The following is a 21,558-nucleotide window of genomic DNA, read 5'->3' on the forward strand; positions in this document are numbered from 1 at the left end:
AGTCTCAATTAACCTGGACAACCAACTTCACTCAGAAACTGGACCACTGACCAGGCAGCTTACACCAGCTGATATGAGGCCTCCGACACATATACAGCAGAGGACTGTGTGTCTGCATTCAGTCAGAGAAGATGCACCTATCCCTCAAGAGACTATTGGCCCCCATGAAGTTTAGAAGTTGGATGGGGTGGTGGATGTGAGGTGGGGATGGTGACATCCTCATGGAGACAGGGTGAGGAGGAGGTATAGGATAGACAACAGTCAGAAAGTGGACTTGGAGGGGGATAAAATCTGGAGTGTAAAAAAAAAGATTAAATAAAATTGAATAAATAAACAAATATCTACAACTTTTTAATAGCTAGAATATATATTAAATTTTTATTAGATATATTTCTTTACTTACATTTCAAATATTATTCCCTTTCGTGGTTTCCTGTCCATAAACCCCATTCCCTCCCCTCTCCTCCCCTCCCACATATGGGTATTCATCCCATACATCCCCCTTACTGACACCCAATATTGCTCTACACTGGGTGTCCAACCTTGGCAGGACCAAGGGTTCCCCCTTCCACTGGTGCCCCAGCAAGGCTATTCTATGCTACAATATGCAGTTGCAGCCCTGGGTCAGTCCATGTATAGTCTTTTGTTAGTGGTTTAGTCCCTGGGAGCTCTGGTTGGTTGGCATTGTTGTTCTTATAGGGTTGCAAGCTCCTTCAACTCTTTCAATACTTCCTGCAATTCACCCCAAGGTGGTCTATTCTCAGTTCAGTGGTTTGCTGCTAGCATTGACCTCTGTATAAGACATACTCTAGATGTGTCTCTCTGGAGAGATCTATATCCAGTCACTTTCCGCATGCAATTTTTAGTTTCATCTATCTTTTTTTTCTCCATCTTTATTAACTTGAGTATTTCTTCTTTACATTTCAATTGTTATTCCCCTTCATGGTTTCCGGGCCAACATCCCCCTAACCCCTCTCCCTCCCCTTCTGTATGGGTGTTCCCCTCCCCATCCTCCCCCTATTACCACCCTCCCCCCAACAATCACCTTCACTAGGGGTTCAGTCTTGGCAGGACCAAGGGCTTCCCCTTCCACTGGTGCTCTTACTAGGCTATTCGTTGCTACCTATGAGGTTGGAGCCCAGGGTCAGTCCATGTATAGTCTTTGGGTAGTAGCTTAGTCCCTGGAAGCTCTGGTTGGTTGGCATTGTTGTTCATATGGGGTCTCATGCCCTTTCAAGGTCTTTCAGTCCTTTCTCTGATTCGTTCAACGGGAGTCCCGTTCTCAGTTCAGTAGTTTGCTGATGGCATTCGCCTATGTATTTGCCTTATTCTGGCTGTGTCTCTCAGGAGAGATCTACATCCGGTTCCTGTCAGCCTGCACTTCTTTGGTTCATCCATCTTATCTAGTTTGGTGGCTGTATATGTATGGGCCACATGTGGGGCAGGCTCTGAATGGGTGTTCCTTCTGCCTCTGTTCTAAACTTTGTTTCCATATCCCCTCCTATCGATATTTTTCCCCTTTTAAGAAGGAGTGGGAACATCAGCATTCTGGTCATCCTTCTTCTTGGGTTTCCTGTGGTCTATGGATTTCATCTTGGGTAATTGAGCTTTTTCGCTAATCACACTTATCAATGAATGCATACCAAGTGTGTTTTTCTGTGATTGAGTTACCTCACTCAGAACTATATTTTCTAGTTCATTCCATTTGCCTATGAATTTCATGAAGTCATTGTTTTTGATAACTGAGTAGTACTCCATTGTGTAGATGTACCACATTTTTTTAAATCCATTCCTCTTTTGAAGGGCATCTGGGTTCTTTCCATCTTCTGGCTATTATAAATAAGGCTGCTATGAACACAGTGGAACATCTGTCTTTGTTGTATGTTGGAGCGTCTTTTGGGTATATGCCCAGGAGAGGTAAACTGGGTCCTCAGGTAGTAAAATGTCCAATTTTCTGAGGAACCTCCCGACTGATTTCCAGAGTGGTTGTACCAGTCTGCAATCCCACCAGAAATGGAGGAGTCTTCCTCTTTCTTCACATACTTGCCAGCATCTGTTGTCATTGAAACAAAAAAAAAGTGTCTACTGAGAAGTGAGCCAAGATTCAGATATCTTAAGACCAGAAATCAATAAGAACAACAGGAATCCTGACACTCAGAATAGAGTTGATACTTCTGCAAAATTCTCTGACAGGATCATTAGAAGTGTTACAGATACTTATCTGTGATATGAATAGATAATTTTGTTACTTGGGCATCTGAAGTTTCTCTTAGCTTTCTGGAAGTGGCTCTTGTTTCCGGGTGGCATACAAATTTTCATTCTGGTCAGCTAAATCTCCAGTCTGAATATCTGGAGGAGCAAATTTGATTGCTATTCTCAGGGCAGAAGTGTGTGTGTGTGTGTGTGTGTGTGTGTGTGTGTGTTTGTGTGTGTGTATGTATGTATATGTTGTATGTAAATGAGTGTGCATATGTGTCCATATTGTGTGTGTGAGAGTGAGTTCATGTTGTGTGTACATCAGTGTGAGTATCTGTGTGTGTGCGTGTTGTATGTATGTGAGTGTGTGCATGTCTGTCCATGTTTGTGTGTGTGTGTGTATGTGTGTGTGTGAGTGGGTTCATGTTGTGTGTACATGAATGAGTGTTTGTGTGTGTGTGTCTGTGTGAGTGGGTTCATGTTGTGTGTACATGAGTGTGAGTGTGTGTGTGTATGTGTCTGTGAGTGGGTTCATGTTGTGTGTACATGAATGAGTGTTTGTGTGTGTGTGTCTGTGTGAGTGGGTTCATGTTGTGTGTACATGAGTGTGAGTGTGTGTGTGTGTGTATGTGTGTGTGAGTGGGTTCATGTTGTGTGTACATGAATGAGTGTTTGTGTGTGTGTGTCTGTGTGAGTGGGTTCATGTTGTGTGTACATGAGTGTGAGTGTGTGTGTGTGTATGTGTGTGTGTGAGTGGGTTCATGTTGTGTGTACATGAATGAGTGTTTGTGTGTGTGTGTCTGTGTGAGTGGGTTCATGTTGTGTGTACATGAGTGTGAGTGTGTGTGTGTATGTGTCTGTGAGTGGGTTCATGTTGTGTGTACATGAATGAGTGTTTGTGTGTGTGTGTCTGTGTGAGTGGGTTCATGTTGTGTGTACATGAGTGTGAGTGTGTGTGTGTGTATGTGTGTGTGTGAGTGGGTTCATGTTGTGTGTACATGAATGAGTGTTTGTGTGTGTGTGTCTGTGTGAGTGGGTTCATGTTGTGTGTACATGAGTGTGAGTGTGTGTGTGTGTATGCGTGTGTGTGAGTGGGTTCATGTTGTGTGTACATGAATGAGTGTTTGTGTGTGTGTGTCTGTGTGAGTGGGTTCATGTTGTGTGTACATGAGTGTGAGTGTGTGTGTGTGTGTGTGTGTGTGTTTCAATGGGTGTTGGGGTGAAGCACATCCCACTAGGAAGTTCCCTGACAAAAACAGAAAAGGACTGCCCGAGCTAACAGTTGTGTCAATGAGTCTTCATATTTTGTGGGAAATTTGAATTATGGATATATAGAATAAATTAATAAGAAGGAACAGATTCATTTCTGTTGAAAAATTCCTTAAAGTGAACAAAAGCAGTTGACTAAGCTAGAAACCAAGAAGCCAAGTTCAGGGACAGAGCACTCAGGGTCAGATAAGTCAGGTTCAGCTTGGGCAGGTACTAATTAAACGCCAGAGTGACTCACTCAGTTTTAAGAGGAGCGTCCTCCTCTACCTCTGAGTGACCTAAGCAAAAGTCTCTGATGGCATTGCATAACCTTCTCCTGGCACCCTAGGATTTATGAGTGGGGAAGAGCTCCCCACTCATCAGTACAAGGATTGGGTGTTAGTGCCAAAGTCAGATGCCAGCTGAAAGAACCCTTTTATGCCCTCTTGTCTGAGATTAGTCTTTGTTTTATAAAGAAAAGGAACACATCACTGAGTCAGACAATAGTCAGGAGTGGAAGGAAATTTAATAGAAACATAACAGAACCCAATCATTTGTAACTTGGTCTCTTTTCAAAAGAATTCTGAGTGGACAAACTAGCACAGCTACCAAGTCCTCGGCTCAATTCCAAGACCCAGAGGCCCCACATTAATAGGTTAAAATAAAGCTTTCCAGTACTTAATTTAAAGATAGAAAGAGAGGTGGGGCTGTGATATAAGTATATTCAAACAGAATGGAAATTGAGGCACAGCATCCATCGGTGGTCATTTCCCCAACACACAGCTTTGGACAACATTACTTTTGCTTTGTCTTCTGTTGGGCTAGTATTGGAGCGACGGTTGAGGGACAGGGTTCAGGAACCTTGGGGTGGCAGGGCTCAGGAGCCTTGGGATGGCAGGGCTCAGGAGCCTTGGGGTGGCAGGGCTCAGGAACCTTGGAGTGGCAGGGCTCAGGAGCCTTGGGGTGGCAGGGCTCAGGAGCCTTGGGGTGGCAGGGCTCAGGAGCCTTGGGGTGGCAGGGCTCAGGAGCCTTGGGGTGGCAGGGCTCAGGAACCTTGGGGTGGCAGGGCTCAGGAGTTTTGGTGTCACAGGGCTCAGGAACCTTGGTGTCACAGGGTGACTTGATTTGTGAGACGCATGGCTCCTGAGGTGGTGGCTGGCAAGGCTGTTTCACTTGCTGCTCATGTAGCTGAGGAGGAGCTGTGCAGGGCTGCTTTTGCTGATGGGAACTCATGCTTCAAAGATGGGTGGACCTAGAAACAGCATAAACAGTGTACAGAGGAAATAGCTTGGCAGGGAATAGATTTCCAAAGTCTTAGGAAGTAAAGGTTCTCCCTCCCCTCTACAATAGATGGTACTTTGCCATGGAGGTACTTAAAAGCAAAACGTTTGGTTTTAAACAATCAAGGTCTTTCTGGTTGCCTCCTCTTCCAATCTATAATATTGCACAGTTAGCAACACATAATAGAACTTTAGTAGGAATATTAGACTGCTGACGTTGGCTCACATGGAAATGTGATGGTATGTAGAAAATATAACCTGTAAAATGCTAAGGGCCCGCCGATCATTTGCAATAAAGATGTTTTATCACCTGTAGAATGCCTGCGGCCACTCCAGCATGCCTTACCATCACCTGTGGCTCACACACTCCTCTGCCTCAGGTGATCTACTCACAGTTGCTTGCTGGAATTAGCCCAACTGCTGTGGATCACATGCTATGCTTTTTTAGGCAACTTTTCTTTCTTTTTTTCTTTCTTTCTTTTTTCTTTATTAGCTTGAGGATTTCTTATTTACATTTCGATTATTATTCCCTTTCCCAGTTTCCGGGCCAACATCCCCCTAACCCCTCCCCCTCCCCTTCTATTAGGCAACTTTTCTAAAGCAACCATTTAAGACATTTTCTGTCCTTCCAAAACTGCCATAGCTCTTGTCCCTATCTCCTGACACTGACCCCTCATGGCATTGCCTTTAGTTAATTTTCTAAATAAGATGCCATTTTGTACAGCTGAAATTGTCCTTTAGCAGTTCAAAACACCACAGTAAACCTATAACAAATGCCTTTGTTGAAAGAATAAAATTCTCGGCATTAAGGTTATAGATAAAGCAATGATTTTACTAACAGTGGGATAATCCTGTGTTCTGCTTCTTATCCAGACACTTCAAGAATTGAGAATTGATGGGGCACAGCAATTATGTCTAAAGTTCCTTCAGTCATCCTTCCTTTTAAAAGACTGTCTCAATCATCTGCACTATAACTATGATGAAATTACAATAAGAGGAAAAGAAACACCCCAAACGCAATGATGCAAAGGAAGGTCCAGTGAAAGCCACAAAATGCATAAAGTAAATGGGAAAGTTTCCGTGGAGAGAGGCTTACCTGGACAAGGCAGTATGGCCACTGGGATCAGACGTAGAAGTCAGCCTCTTCAGACTGGCTTTTTATAGAAAGCACAAGCCCAGCCTCAGGGTAAATGGGAGCTATGGGGCCACTGCATCATCATTGCTTGCCTGTCAGACATGATTCATCGTAGGTGCTTCACCCACTTATTGGTCCAGCTACAGTGATGAAACCAGTAATGTGATTTTTTTCACATGCTGATAATTATGCCATCTGATCGTTAACCCTGTTTTCAAGTGTGATGATGTTTACAGGGGTTGGGGGTGATAAGGATTGAAAGAGCGAGAAGAAAATTCTGAGAAATCGAGTATCAGAAACCCTGCTTAAGGATGTCATCAGTAGAGCCTCATGTCAGATGGGTTTATTGGTGGATCAGGATCTGAAGTAGGTGACAGATAACTAGTAGGTATTTCCAGCTCTTCAGGAAAGCTATGGTTTAATGTCATTACTTTCTCCTACTTGGGACAATTTAGTGGAATTAAACACAAGACAGAGCTAGAAACAAATAAACAAGTGAACATACAAAAATCCTAAAATGACTTTATTCTTTTTCCTTTTGAGAGTCCTATCTCCAAGAAAGGATACAGAAATAAAAGGCACAAGACTGGGAATCTCTATAAGAGAAATGGGAACTCTGAGCTATGAGATGACCTTTGGGCTTAGGTCCAAAGTAACTTAGTTTTAGTTCAGCCACTTTTATATCTAATGTATAAATGTAACGTATGACTTGAGTATGTGATTACAGGGAATGTGGATAATGAGGAGAGATCCAATATATTGGTGGACAGTGACAAGGTGAGTTTTATGGTGGTGGACATTTGAAGAGAATAGTCACAAACTCTAGGGAGGGCATATATGGTATTCAGGAGAGATTTCAGAGGAGACGGGCAAGCAGAGCATCCTTTCTCAAACTTAACCATGACTTAAAGGATGAAGTGGCTGTGTTTCCATGGTGTTTCTCTTTCTGGGAAAGAAGGAAAAGTTTCTTTCATAAGTTAGGACAGCAGTAACCTGTGAAGATTGTTTTCTGCTCACCAAATGTCCACCATTATAACATAGGCTGCTTCACCTCACTTCCCCTTTCCTTACTAGAAATCATGATTCACTAGAAAGTCTCTCTTTCTATGCCATTGTTCTAAAATATATATTATTTTTATGCAACAAAAACAACTGAACTGACATAAAAATTAAGAAAGACTGAAAAAATCTTGAAATTTTCTGGTTATTTAACTTTTTTATCGGATTTTTTTAAATTTACATTTCAAATGTTATCCCCTTTCCACTCCATAAATCCCAGATCCTATCCCCAGTCCCCCTCCTTGTATGAGGTTGTTCCTCCACCCAACCACCCACCCCTTCCCACCTCCCCACCATGACAACCCCCTACACTGGGGGATCCAGCCTTGGTAGGACCAAGGGCTTCTCCTCCTTCTGGTGCCCAACAAGGCCATCTTCTGTAACATATGCAGCTGGAGCCGTGGGTCACTCATGTGTACTCTTTGAGTGGTGGTTTAGTCCCTAGGAGCTCTGGTTGGTTGGTATTGTTGTTCTTATGGGGTTTCAATATAGAAATGGTATGTTTTCTCTTGTCCACCCTGAAACTTAGGTTAAGCAAACAATGTTCCTTAATAAGAGAAAAGCTCACTGAAAGAAAACCATTTCTGATTGATTCTTCTAAATTGATGCAGAGAAACTCTTTCTTAAATGGAAACTTCCTTGTTCTCTATCAGTTCCTTTTATTCCCATTTACCATTCTTCATGAGAACTTCAGAATAATCTAGTGTAGAACAAAATAAGAATGTTACATAATTTCCATGTTTTTGACTGCATGAAAGAAAACTCCAATTTCTCTAATATCCATCTATTGTAATATTTTTAAAAGGGTATCTAATTGCTCTAAAGTTTCTAAGATCTCAGACTCAGGGCTATGGGAGATTGCAACACCAATGGTGACCCATGGAATAACCACAAACTGTAGGATCAGTTAATTGTCAAGCCAAATGTCAGGCTTGTGAAAGTGAGTAACAGAGTTTCCTGTAATGGCATGCCCTGGATCCTCCCTCCTGGGGTGCGGACTCAGTGTTCTTTATGCTTCTTGCAGTCATAGTAAATTTTGGGATGCGATGGAAAAAATTGAGGGTTCTCTAGCTCTACAAAAAAAGAAAACACACTCACTTCCCCGGTTCATTCATTAAAGATTTGGATGTCTATAGCACACGAGGTATGGCACATTGATGTATCAGTGAAAAACAACAAAGCTATTGAACCATTTGAACTGAATACATTGAAGGCAGAAATCCATTATAAATAATAAAACATGTGAGTATGAAAATTTTACATCTAGTGCAATTGAAAACAGTAGCAATATAAGCAATTAGGACCACCAACAAGTCAGCAGTATTTGTAAATAATATTCCAAGAGGTGGTATTTGGATTTAAAAGAACTGAAGCCATTGGGATACCTGAGGGCAGAGTGCTCAAAGTCAAACTCTCAAAAGGAAATGCCCCAAGTAGAATTTCAAAGAAAATGCTGGGGCTACCTGATAATGCTCCAGTGGCACAAGACTGAGGCACAGACAACAGCCCCACCTGTCAGCCTGCTTCCTGTCACCCACAGAACATAATGACTCATCCTCTCACAGGTCATTATAAGTCTGCTTTAAAAATCCTTAGGAGAGTATGACAAAGAAAGGTCTCCAGGTGCCCGATTGTCACGTACTTTGGATATTTTATTTTTAAGAGCGATAGTTAATACTCTATAATGGAAGAGTTGCATTTTTAGTAGATTAAACACACATCTATAATCATTTTAATATAGGGAATTTATTTATGTGATAATAAGGCCGACCAGTGAGTTACTTAATTTGTTAAATATAGAATTGGCCCAGAGCAGCAGGTCATTTTTCAGTGACAGGGTCCTAAAAGAAAGGACTTTGGGCAAAAAGGTAATAGGATGTTAATTGGGACTTATACAAGCTATGTCTTAGCCATGGTAGCTTATTAAGAAGTACAGAACCATATATACTATTTCCAGGGGAGAAATGTGACAAAGCCAGCAGAAACTATCAAACAATGAGATGAAGTCAGCACGAAGCTAATCAAGAAATGACAGGGGAACCCAGGGTATCTCGAGAATACTATAGAAACAACAGCAACTATGTTCCTATTATCTCTTTGCATTTGGTTTGAGGTTTTCAACCCCTTGGTTTTACTTTTCTGTTTTCATATTATGTTCTGACATTATGAATATTATTCAAACCTTGTGGTGGGATGTGTTGGGGGGAGCATTAAATATATTTTTTCTTATATGCTTTTTTAGAAGAAAGGAGAACAATGTCAAATTAGTGCCAAGTAAAGCCCAGGATTCCTGCTCAGCATTACTTGGCATGTGGGTGGGGCATGTGGTCTGTTGTCTGCTGACTGTTGGGTAACAATTGAGTTACACCTCACTTTCCACAAACATAGTGGTCCCATTCAGGCATGAAGAAAACTATACTTTCCATCAGGCCTCCTCTGTCCGCACCTCAGTAGCACTGGAGTTGTGTCAGTTTACTAGATAGAGGTACAGTTAAGTTCCCCAAGTCCCCATTGACCTAAGAGGTGAGAACTTTATTAACATATAGTGGGTATGATAGACATAGTCTCTTTTAGTGGAGATGGGGGATGGTCAATATGAATGAAATAGGTTGACTATCTCTCTATCTACCTACTGTCTGAAATACTAGTCTTTCAAAGTGTTAACGTTGAAACACACTGACAGTGTGCCTTTTATAGCTACATGAAATTTTGTAATTATCTTAGTAAAAATTTTAATTAAAAGTCAGTATGAGAACCTAAAGGAAAAATTGATTCCCTAGTGAAAACTCTAAAGATTCTACATACTCATAAGAAATCTTTCTACCACAGATAGATAGTATCCTCTCTATCTTGTATACTTCTGGTTCTCTATGTAAATAAGCCAATAACTTTTCATTTATCTGTCTGTTATTGCTTTTGACAATATATCCTTTGCTTATTTTTATTTGGTCCTTCCAATTCAAGAAAAAGATATTATGTTAAAACATTATTCTGTACAAGTTTTTCATTTAGTATACATATATATATATGCTCCATAAATATAATATTCAATTATGTTTTTAAAAAATAATATAATGAAAACATAATAGATGCATTTCATTTATATGTGACTATAAGTCAGCAGATATACTGTGGCAGATTATATAGCAAATACTTTATACTTTTGGTAATCTCTGTAACAGCAAAACTTCTGCCTTTGGAGGATAAAAGTAAAGATAAATACTATACAAATAAGTAGGTCTTCAGATTTTTGGTCTTTGCTATATGTTGTAATGCTAAATACTGTCCTCCAAGACCTGGTTGCTCCTAGGGATAGGAGAATTGGCATATACAATTTAACTTTCCTCCATAATTTAAAACTGCCAGTAACTGGGCAGAAAAGACATAGTTGGAGTTGGGAGTTCCCAGGCTTGGGATCAGAGGAGAAGAACGAAGTGGACAAAGAAGGTGGAGAAAGGAGGAAGCTACCATGGCGTAGGTAAATCATGAAAACATAGCCATAATGGCCAGGCAATTGGAGTTCAGAGCTGCCCAGAGGGACCATGGCGAATCTAACTTGGGGAAATAGATTCTAATAGTATAGAGGGTAAATATATGTCCAGCTCTAATGCTACTTAAGGCTTATAATAATAATAAAAGTTGTGTGTCTTTTATCCTGGAACTAAATGATCAAAGGAGGGATATATATTTCTACAAGTGGATACAACTGGACTCTGCAGATCTTGTTATGGACAGTAAAGTGTTAACTTCATATAATATACATAACCAGAATAACGTTCTTTTCACTTCTCTTCTACCAGTTAAATATCCTTAGTTTGCAAGACATTCAGCTTGCTTACCCATTATATTACAGAGTTAGTGATTCCCAAAAATTTTCAGAGGTCAGGGTACTTCTTTTGGTGAACCAATTCATGCCTACAAAGATCCGCATTTGTTTCCTGCAAGCCTCATGACAGTAAAGAGAAACCTTTCACTGTTTTCTGTTAGTGGTTTGTCTTGAATGTAGTTGTTTATGTTTATTTTAATTTCCTAGAATTTTGCTAATTTGTCTAGCTCTAATTTGATTTCACTTTTTTCATTTTTCTTTCTTTCTTTTTTTTTTTTTTTTTTTTTTTTTCGGAGCTGGGGACTGAACCCAGGGCCTTGCGCTTCCTAGGCTTTTTTCATTTTTCAACATTCCCGCTGAGGGGTCAGTTGGGAAACAACAGCTGGGCATAAATAAGGTTTTGAATCAGATTCCTTATACTGCCAGGACACTTAATTTTTCCTCAGCCTCAATTTATTCAGTTGTAAAATGAGTATAAATGGTGTAGTGGTTTGAATAGGTACAGCTCCTATAGACTCATGTGTGAAAATGTTTGGCCCATAGGGAATGGCACTACTAGGTGGTACTTCGTTAGAGTTGCCTTGCTGGAGGAAGCATGTCCCTGTGGAAGATAGCTTTGAGGTCTCAGATATACACAAGCTCTACCCAGTATGGAACACAGTCCCCTTCTGCTACCTTCATATCAGTATGTAAAATTCTTGGCTTCTCCAGTACTATGTCTGCCTACATGTCCCCAAGTTTCCCACCATGCTGAAACTCTGAAACTACCTTTGAAACTGTAAGCCAGCCCCAATTAAATGTTTTCCTTTATAAGAATTGCCTTGGGCATAGTGTCTTTTCACAGCAATAAAACCCTAAAACAGCATTGCCCCAGGCATATATGAAAAAAGTACTTTTCAAAACCACCATTAAAAATGCATAAAGAGTAAATGTTATTAATATTTAACTCAGACATCATTGTTGACTGATTTTGATAGAACATATTTAGTTGTTCACCATTAAATTCAAGGAAGATTTTTTTTAAACTAATGTTGGTAATTTGGGTATACGTAGTTTGTGGGGGGTAGATAGATGTCCTCGATCCATGTATTTTATTCATTTGTCAAGAAACTTTACAACCTTTTGTTCTTTTAGATCAGTTCTGTCTTTACGAACAAGGACAAGAAATAATTTCTGAGTGAGCATTGCCTTTATGTTTTGATGTAGTATTACTATTTACTAGTTTGTTGTATTGGATAATAGAAATGACTTGCCCCTTTTCTTCTTTAACATTTATCTAGTCTTCTCTTTTTTATCCACCCTTAACTAGTCCTTACTCCAATCTCCCCTTTTCCCCAACTCAATCCCTCCTCTATTTTTTTCAGAAAAATATTAGCCTCCCTGAGATATCAACCAATTACTTCATAATGAGTTACAGTAAGACTAGTAGCATACCTTATATCAAGGCTGAAGGAGGCAATCCAGAATGAGGGAAAGGATCCCAAAAGCAGGCAAGAGTCAGAAACACCCTGATTCCTACTGTTAGGAGTCTCAAAAAACCACCAAGCTACACAACCATAACATATATGTAGAGGACCTAGTGCAAACCCATTCAGAGTCCCTGGTTGTCACTTTAGTCTCTGGAAGCCCCTAAAACTTTGCTTAGCTGATTCTGTGGAACTTGTTTCTCTTTGACCCCCTCTCTTTACCTACAATCCTTCCTCATCTTCCATGGGGTTCTCTTGGCTCTGCCTAATGTTTGTCTGTGGGTTTCTACAACTGTTCCAATCAGTTGTCAGACAAAGTCTTTTTGGCAACAATTGGGCTAGAGTCTAGTCTATGAGTATAAGAATATCATTGGGAATTATAATAAGTTTTTGTCAGTTCTATCCTAGATCTCTAGGCCATCCGGCCTCTGGTTCCTAGCCAACCGTACAGTGTGAGGCATGAACTCTCACTCATGGTGTGTGCCTTAAGCTAGACCAGTAATGGTTTCAATACTCCCACAAGTGCTGTACCATCTTTACCGCAGCACCTCTTGTAAGCATGAGAAATATTAGGTCAAAGGTTTTGTAGCTGAATTGATTGCCAGTCCCAACACAAAGTTGTTCCTGGTTACAGAAGATGGCATTTTCAGGTTCTATATCCCCAATTCCTATTTCCTTGGAGATTAGATTTCATTTCCTTAGATTCCATGGAGTTTCTATTCAACTAGGTTTCCATATTGCTCCCCAAACCCCCACAATTCCATGCATCTTTCCAAGTACTGTCTCCACACCTCCAGTCCACCCTGATCTCTCCTGTTCCCATGTCTACCTACTTGAAATTCACTAAGTAAATATATTTTATTTTCCCTCCCCAGGAAAAGCCATGTTTGCCCCACCTTGAGCTCTCCTTGTTACTTACTCTCTCTGGGTCTGTAGATTATAGTGTGATTATTCTTTACTTAACAACTAATGTCCATTTATAAGTGAGTATAAACAATGTTTATATTTCTGATTCTGGGTAACCTCACTTAGAGTGATTTTTTTTCTGACTCCATCCATTATCCTTCAAATTTCATATTGTCATTTTTAACAGCTGATTAACACTTCATTATATAAATGTACATTTTCTTTATTCATTTCTTAGTAGAGGTGCATCTAGGATGTTTCCAATTGCTGGCTGTTATGAATAGTGTTGCTATGAACATAGTGGAACAAGTGTCCCTGTAGTAGGATGGAGAATCTTTTGGGTATATTCCCATGGGTGTTGTAGCTGGGCCTTGTGTTAGATTGATGCCCTATACTCAGAGGACCTGCCAATTGATTTCCAAAATGAATGTACAAGGGTGCACTCCTCCAGCAATGGAGGAGTGTTCCGTTAGTTCTACATCCTCACCAACATGAGCTATTACTTAACCATTCTGACAGGTATAAGTGTAATCTCAAGAATCATACTGATTTGCATTCCCCTCGTGGCTAAGAAGGTTGAATATTTCTTTAAGTGTTTCTTGGGCATTTGAGATTCCTTTGTTGGGAATTATCTGTTTAGATCTATACCTCATTTTGTAATTGAGTTATTTGTTGATGTCTAATTTTTTTAGTTTTTTGTTTTGTTTTGTATTGTTTTTTGGATATTTGCCCTTTGTCAGATGTGGAATTGGTGAAATTCATTTCCTATTCTGTAGACTACTCTTTTGTCCAAGTGACCATGACCTTTGCCTTTCAGAAGCTTTTCAGTTTCATGAAGTCCTATTTGTTAATTGTCTAAGTTAGCACCATTGGTTTATGACATGTCTCCTGTGCAATGCTTTCAAGGCTATTCCCTACCTTCTCTTTTATCAGGTTTAGTGTATCTGGTTTTATGTTGAGGTCTTTGATCCACTTGGACTTGAGGTTTGTACAAGGTAATAACTTTGGATCTTTAGATTATTCTACATGCAGACATCCAATTAGACCACAGCCATCCTTTTTCCTTTTTGTATATTTCTGGCTTCTTTATTTTTAAAAATTCAAGTATTCATAGTGTACAAATTTAGGTCTGCATCTTTGAATCAAATCCATTCATCAACTTGTTTGGTTTTATGCCAATACAAAGAAGATTTTTATTACTATAGCTCTGTAATACAGCTGAAAATCATAAATGGTGATACCTCCATAAATTCTTTAATTGTACAGGATTGTTTTATGTTTGTTTGTTTTCATCTTTATTAACTTGGGTATTTCTTTTTTTTTTTTATTAACTTGAGTATTTCTTATATACATTTCAAGTGTTATTCCCTTTCCCGGTTTCCGGGCAAACATCCCCCTCCCCGCTCCCCTTCCTTTTGGGTGTTCCCCTCCCAACCCTCCCCCCATTGCCGCCCTCCCCCCATAGACTAGTTCACTGGGGGTTCAGTCTTAGCAGGACCCAGGGCTTCCCCTTCCACTGGTGCTCTTACTAGGATATTCATTGCTACCTATGGGGTCAGAGTCCAGGGTCAGTCCATGTATAGTCTTTAGGTAGTGGCTTAGTCCCTGGAAGCTCTGGTTGCTTGGCATTGTTGTACTTTTGGGGTCTCGAGCCCCTTCAAGCTCTTCCAGTTCTTTCTCTGATTCCTTCAACAGGGGACCTATTCTTAGTTCAGTGGTTTGCTGCTGGCATTCGCCTCTGTATTTGCTGTATTCTGGCTGTGTCTCTCAGGAGCGATCTACATCCGGCTCCTATTGGCTCCTGTCCCGGCAGGCTGACGGGAACCGGATGTAGATCTCTCCTGAGAGACACAGCCAGCATAAGGCAAATACATAGGCGAAAGACTTCATTAAACCACTGAACTGAGAACGGGACCCCGGCTGAAGGAATCTTAGAAAGGCCTGAAAGAGCTTGATGGGGCTTGAGACCCCATATGAACAACAATGCCAACCAACCAGAGCTTCCAGGGACTAAGCCACTACCCAAAGTCTATACATGGACTGACCCTTGGCTCTAACCTCATAGGTAGCAATGAATAGCATAGTAAGAGCACCAGTGGAAGGGGAAGCCCTTGGTCCTGCCAAAACTGTATCCGCAGTGAACGTGATTGTTGGGGGGGGAGGGTGGTAATGGGGGGAGGATGGGAAGGGGAACACCCATAGAGAAGGGGAGGGGGAGGGGCTTGGGGGATGTTGGCCCGAAAACCGGAAATAACAATCGAAATGTAAATAAGAAATACTGTGGTTAGGACAAAACGGCAACCAACAGATTGGGAAAAGATCTTTACCAATCCTACAACAGATAGAGGCCTTATATCCAAAATATACAAAGAACTCAAGAAGTTAGACCGCAGGGAAACAAATAACCCTATTAAAAAATGGGGTTCAGAGCTAAACAAAGAATTCACAGCTGAGGAATGCCGAATGGCTGAGAAACACCTAAAGAAATGTTCAACATCTTTAGTCATAAGGGAAATGCAAATCAAAACAACCCTGAGATTTCACCTCACACCAGTGAGAATGGCTAAGATCAAAAACTCAGGTGACAGCAGATGCTGGTGAGGATGTGGAGAAAGAGGAACACTCCTCCATTGTTGGTGGGATTGCAGACTGGTAAAACCATTCTGGAAATCAGTCTGGAGGTTCCTCAGAAAATTGGACATTGAACTGCCTGAGGATCCAGCTATACCTCTCTTGGGCATATACCCAAAAGATGCCTCAACATATAAAAGAGACACGTGCTCCACTATGTTCATCGCAGCCTTATTTATAATAGCCAGAAGCTGGAAAGAACCCAGATGCCCTTCAACAGAGGAATGGATACAGAAAATGTGGTACATCTACACAATGGAATATTACTCAGCTATCAAAAACAACAAGTTTATGAAATTCGTAGGCAAATGGTTGGAACTGGAAAATATCATCCTGAGTGAGCTAACCCAATCACAGAAAGACATACATGGTATGCACTCATTGATAAGTGGCTATTAGCCCAAATGCTTGAATTACCCTAGATCCCTAGAACAAACGAAACTCAAGACGGATGATCAAAATGTGAATGCTTCACTCCTTCTTTAAATGAGGAAAAAGAATACCCTTGGCTGGGAAGGGAGAGGCAAAGATTAAAACAGAGACTGAAGGAACACCCATTCAGAGCCTGCCCCACAGGTGGCCCATACATATACAGCCACCCAATTGGACAAGATGGATGAAGCAGAGAAGTGCAGACCGACAGGAACCGGATGTAGATTGCTCCTTAGAGACACAGCCAGAATACAGCAAATACAGAGGCGAATGCCAGCAGCAAACCACTGAACTGAGAATAGGTCCCCCGTTGAAGGAATCAGAGAAAGAACTGGAAGAGCTTGAAGGGGCTCGAGACCCCAAAAGTACAACAATGTCAAGCAACCAGAGCTTCCAGGGACTAAGCCACTACCTAAATACTATACATGGACTGACCCTGGACTCTGACCCCATAGGTAGCAATGAATATCCTAGTAAGAGCACCAGTGGAAGGGGAAGCCCTGGGTCCTGCTAAGACTGAACCCCCAGTGAACTAGACTATGGGGGGAGGGCGGCAATGGGGGGAGGGTTGGGAGGGGGACACCCATAAGGAAGGGGAGCGGGGAGGGGGATGTTTGCCCGGAAACCGGGAAAGGGAATAACACTTGAAATGTATATAAGAAATACTCAAGTTAATAAAAAAAAATAATAAAAAAACACATAGTCAAAATAAAGAGTACTAAACAATTAAAATGAAATTTGCATATGTTCTTGAAATACTTTCCTACAAAAAGAAAGTGCCATCTTCAGGTCTTCCTGGGAGACAGTGCTCTAGGGAAGTGGCCAGTCATGCAGGCACTTGGGATGCTGACACAGATGTGGTGCTGAAGGACTACTTTCTATCTTAGACTGGTGGAACTAAAATGATCGAGGTGGCATGTGAATGCAAGTTCAGATGTCAGACAAGAAAGTCAAAATAAACAAAATGAGGTACTATGTAATAAAGTCAGAGTATCCTGAGGGAGATCCTAACAGGACAATGAGCGAAGCTTTGAAGATGAAGCCAACTTATAATAGTTCCTAGGATGTTGGAAATGTATATATAATCTTTGCAAGAAAAAGCTGCGTGAAAAAAAAAAGACCCAAGAGGGAACCCGTGTGTACTGCTGGTGACAAAATTAAAAGTTAGTGCTGTTTAAGCCTCTTGGAACTGAATTGGTGCCATCACACCTTTTCATTGCTGGCAGAGATCTAAGAGTTTAATGTTGTCGCTGCTGAGGTTCAGTCTCTTTTGGTCTGGTCCTCTCTATCTTGTTTCTAAATATACACAATCTATTTTTATTTTATAGCACCTCAAAGTTAAGAGTTTGACTTGAATTTTAAAATAATGTTTGATTTTGTGTGTTTTAGCAGTGTTGAAATAGTTAAGGCTGTGTTAAGGTTTCTATTGTAATGAAACAAGATGAGGAAAGCAACTTGAAGAGGAAACATTTGTTTGACTTAAAACTTCAACATTGTAGTCCATGACTTAAGGAAGTCAGGACAAGAATTCAAACATGGCAAAAACCTGGAGGCAAAAGCTGATGCAGTTCATGGAAGAGTGCTGCTTGCTGTCTTTTCCTTCATGGCTTGCTCAGTCTGCTTCCTTAGAAATCCAGCACCACCACCCCAGAGATGGCACCAATCACAAAAGATCAGGTCACCCCCTCCCCCATGGATCACTAATTAAGAAAAGTGCTCTACAGCTGAAATTTATGGGGACATTTTCACAACTGAGACTCCTTTCTCTCTGATGACTCTAGCTTGTGTCAGTTTGGCATAAAAGAAGGCAGTACACGAAATATGAAATTTTGAAGTTGGATCAAATGCATTTTGCATTATGAGATAATCATGATCCTGTGGGAGCAGAGGTGGAGTGTCCTGGTTTGAATGTGAAATGTCTCCTACAATGTCAAGTGTTTAAACACTTGGTCCTCAGCTGGTAGCTGGTTGGTGTTCTGGGTTAATTTGGAGGATTGATGGAAGAAAGACAGCCATTGCAGGGTGATTTTAAGCTTCCCAGCAACAGGGGGATCAACCTCTGAAGGACTGAATCACAACAGCTTCCACGAAGCTCTTTTTATGGTTACGCAAAGAGGCACACTTCAAAGCTTGGGTGTCATCATTTCAGGTTCATGCCAGATACAATGGAACTCCTGGTACATACCCTTGTTTTGGGGGTCTGTAGAACTCTTGAAATCTGGAGTTTAACTATAAGACATAGGCTACTAAGGGATGTTTTTGGAAGTTATATTCTCGTTTGGTCTTCATGGACCTCTTTGTTTTCTGTTCCTGCTGCCAGGGGCTTTGTCACATGCTCCTCTACAGTGGGACTAACCCATCATGCTTTATACCTTCTAAAATCATGACCCAAATAAATCTCCCTCCATTAAGTTACTGTAAAGAATTTTGGGGCTAGAGACATAGCTCAGTGGTTAAGAACACTTACTACTTTTCCAGAGCACAAGTGTTTGTTTCCCACATCAGAAAGCTGAAAAACACCTGTAGCTGTGGCTCCAAGAGACTTAACTCTTTTCACATATCTCTTTGCTTTCACCTTAGCTGAGACTTGAACACAGGTCACACATAAATACACACACACACACACACACACACACACACACACACACACACTTTCATAGTCTCTGTACTTGTGTGCCATGGTGTGTATGTGGAGATCAGAGGACAACTTGTTCTTTTTCCCTGCCATGTGGTTTTGTGGGTCAAATTCAAATTGTCAGGCTTGTCAGGTTTGGTTTAAGCACCTTTACCTGCTGAGCCATGCTAGCTCTGCTTTTTGTTTATTTAACTTAAACATATTTATATCTGTGTATGTGTCTGTTTATCTGCTTATGTGTAGTGTGTGTGTGTGTGTGTGTGAGAGAGAGAGAGAGAGAGAGAGAGAGAGAGAGAGAGAGAGAGTGAAATTGCTGTTGACAGGCAGTTTGTCACTCCCAATGAGAAGTAATTTAGGATTAGGGAGGAGAGTGAGTGGGGATGTGGGGATTAGGAAGGATCAGCCCCAGGGCAGTCTCAAGACAGGAGGGACCTGTTTAGAGGAGAGTAGTGTAGACATCGACATCGTCATCAAATCCACCTGATTATTCAGCAAAGGGATAAACTTCTCAACACTTCAGTCAACATTAAATGACTCCAGCCATTTGTTGGGCAGTAAGCTGAGCTCTGAGTTAGAGGACTCCTGAGCTGGAGTGTACTGATTTCTGCCTTCGTGGGTGTCAAGTTAGTAGAACTCCCAGGTGAATCCAGGAATCATAAGTTTGATGAGTAGTGTGGAAGGAGTGAACAGTTTGCTGTAGACTGTGATACATTCCATCAATTGCTCAGGTTAGGTGGTTGATTCTTTAGAAGTATATGAGGTGTTAAATTTAAAGTAGGAGATCAACTCTAGGGTGTAATGGAGCACAGGCAGGGAAGAGAGGATGGAAATGGAAAAAACATGAACAAAACTGAATTGGGGATTAGTCTAGGAGAGTGATTAACCTAGAGACTGTTCTTGGTCATCAAAACAGATATACTGGAGACTGCTTCAATAACTCAGTTTTACCAGAATAAGAAAATAGACTTTTAAAAAGTAGCCATGGAGGTTATGAGCCCAAAAGAATGAAAAACAAAGATGTAGAAAATGAACTAGAACCGTGGGAAAAACCAAATGTCATTTATTGATGAAGTTAAAATAGAGATCCAGTAATCTAAAATGTCAACCAGATATTTGTCAAATTGTGTGTACACAGCTTGAAGTTCAAGATACTTTTCATGTCGAAGCACCATTTTGCTTTCCAAACCACTAGCCTAACACTGGGGGCAAGAGAACATCAGCAATCACAGAAAAGTTTAGGATTGTTAGGGGATGTTGAGGAAAGATTACTTTTTGGAGTAAAAAGTTTATAAAATGAACATTAATGTCAGACAGACAGACAGCAGCATGGAGGGCGTGCGTTCTGAGGAGAGGTCAGGCCCATGCGATAGAATCAGAGGCCCTTCTCCCACTTTTCACAGGAAGTGGTATGGTAGGAAGATTGGAAAGTCCCCGTTTTGGTTTATAGTTGGTCACTGCTGAGGTAGCCAAAGAGAAGTCAGTTGAAGAAGGACAGGTGATGAGCAAACACTTTCCCTGGCCATTACAGAGTCAAGTGGGCAGGAAAAGCAAGAGTCCAGAGAAACACAATTGCTTTAGTTAGAGTAGTTGTTACATTCAGTTAAAAGGAAGAGATTTATAGAAATGGCCTGGCCAGCAGGTTAGACTGGGAACTCTTGAGCTGCTAGTGTCAGTGGTTTTGGGGTCATTCCAGTTCCACAGAAGGCAGGGGTGGAAATATGGAATCATGCCAGGAGATAAAGCTCAGTGGGTGAAGGAGCTTGTCTCCAAGGCAGACAGCCTGAGCTTGATCTCTGGGACAACACAGTAGAAGAGAACCAATATCTGAAGGTTGTTCTCTGACCTCTGTTCACAGCATGGCACTCAGATATCCACATGCATTTACACAGACAACAAATAAAATGAATGATTATTAAGTATGTGTGAAAAGTAAAACTACTAGGCACTCTTTCAGCAAGGTCTCTTCAGAAGGATCCTTGCTCTCCCTGTAGAGAATCTATGCTGAAGAATGCAGGAATCATTTTGAAAGGGCAGAACCCATGTGTTTTCTTTAGCTTCCTAGTAACTTGACTGGTTTATATTAAGTATCATAATACGATGCAAATTATTCTGAAAGGCAGACAAAAATGAGCACTGACAAAGTTTTCCAGTAGCAAGCACTGTTTATATTTTGCTGAATTTAGCACTAGGGATTCTTCATGTTTCAAAGCTCATCGGAATCCATGTATCTTAACCAAGGTATATATTGCATATTGCATCAGTGCTGCAGAACTATATAATGTAAACAATCTTAGTAGGTAACATTAATTATTTATTAGAAGTTAATGTATAATAATACGTATATTATAGTACATTTATTTGAAATATTTTGAAAAAGAGAGCCCTACTCAATAGGTGCAATGAAAGTATATTATTCTATATTCACAGTAGCTGCATATCACACAGTGGGCCTCTGTATTTAGAATTAGCTTATTTCACAGTGATTCATCCTGCACTCAACTCTAAAGTTTTCCACCACTGAAACCAGTGGTAACGTGAAGCCACCTCAGCATGTATGTACCTATTAGGTACAAGGGATGTCCTTCTCTCCTGCCAGTCTAACAGCTTCTCATCACGTTGTGATGATTTGGAGACTGAGTTTTCTTCTTCCGTTTCCATATATGTAAGGAACACTTGTGACACCTACCTGAAGAACTTGTGTAACATGCTGCTTCTATGTGTCACCTGACTCATACCTCTGACCC

General features: G+C 40.9%; 1 protein-coding gene and 1 long non-coding RNA gene across 3 annotated transcripts in view; one reads left to right on the forward strand and one right to left on the reverse strand.

Moving 5' to 3' along the window:
• Window positions 1-3,953: 3,953 nt before the first annotated feature.
• On the reverse strand, window positions 3,954-5,852 carry Sprr1b (small proline-rich protein 1B). Of its 2 annotated transcripts, XM_039103326.1 has the most exons (3): window positions 4,579-4,677; window positions 4,498-4,545; window positions 4,240-4,377 (listed from the first exon to the last, which is right to left on the reverse strand). In XM_039103326.1, the coding sequence occupies exons 1-3, from the start codon at window positions 4,675-4,677 to the stop codon at window positions 4,240-4,242; spliced, it is 285 nt and encodes a 94-aa protein (XP_038959254.1). The 2 variants fall into 2 exon arrangements, with proteins under 2 accessions (NP_001395725.1, XP_038959254.1); NM_001408796.1 differs by adding an exon at window positions 5,821-5,852 and having other exon boundaries at window positions 3,954-4,696.
• A 3,458-nt stretch (window positions 5,853-9,310) lies between these two features.
• LOC108350274 (uncharacterized) overlaps window positions 9,311-21,558 on the forward strand; it is a 31,002-nt gene continuing 18,754 nt past the window's right edge. Inside the window, exon 1 of the long non-coding RNA XR_001837014.3 lies at window positions 9,311-9,441. This is a non-coding gene — a long non-coding RNA (uncharacterized LOC108350274). The remainder of the gene's footprint in view (window positions 9,442-21,558) is intronic.

The sequence above is a fragment of the Rattus norvegicus genome, chromosome 2 (assembly GCF_036323735.1).
Source record: "Rattus norvegicus strain BN/NHsdMcwi chromosome 2, GRCr8, whole genome shotgun sequence".
In the NCBI taxonomy this organism is placed as follows: domain Eukaryota; kingdom Metazoa; phylum Chordata; class Mammalia; order Rodentia; family Muridae; genus Rattus; species Rattus norvegicus.

What these genes read in the sequence shown, in the direction of transcription:
- Sprr1b (NM_001408796.1), bottom strand. Translation starts at nt 4,677, where the DNA reads ATGAGTTCCCATCAGCAAAAGCAGCCCTGCACAGCTCCTCCTCAGCTA.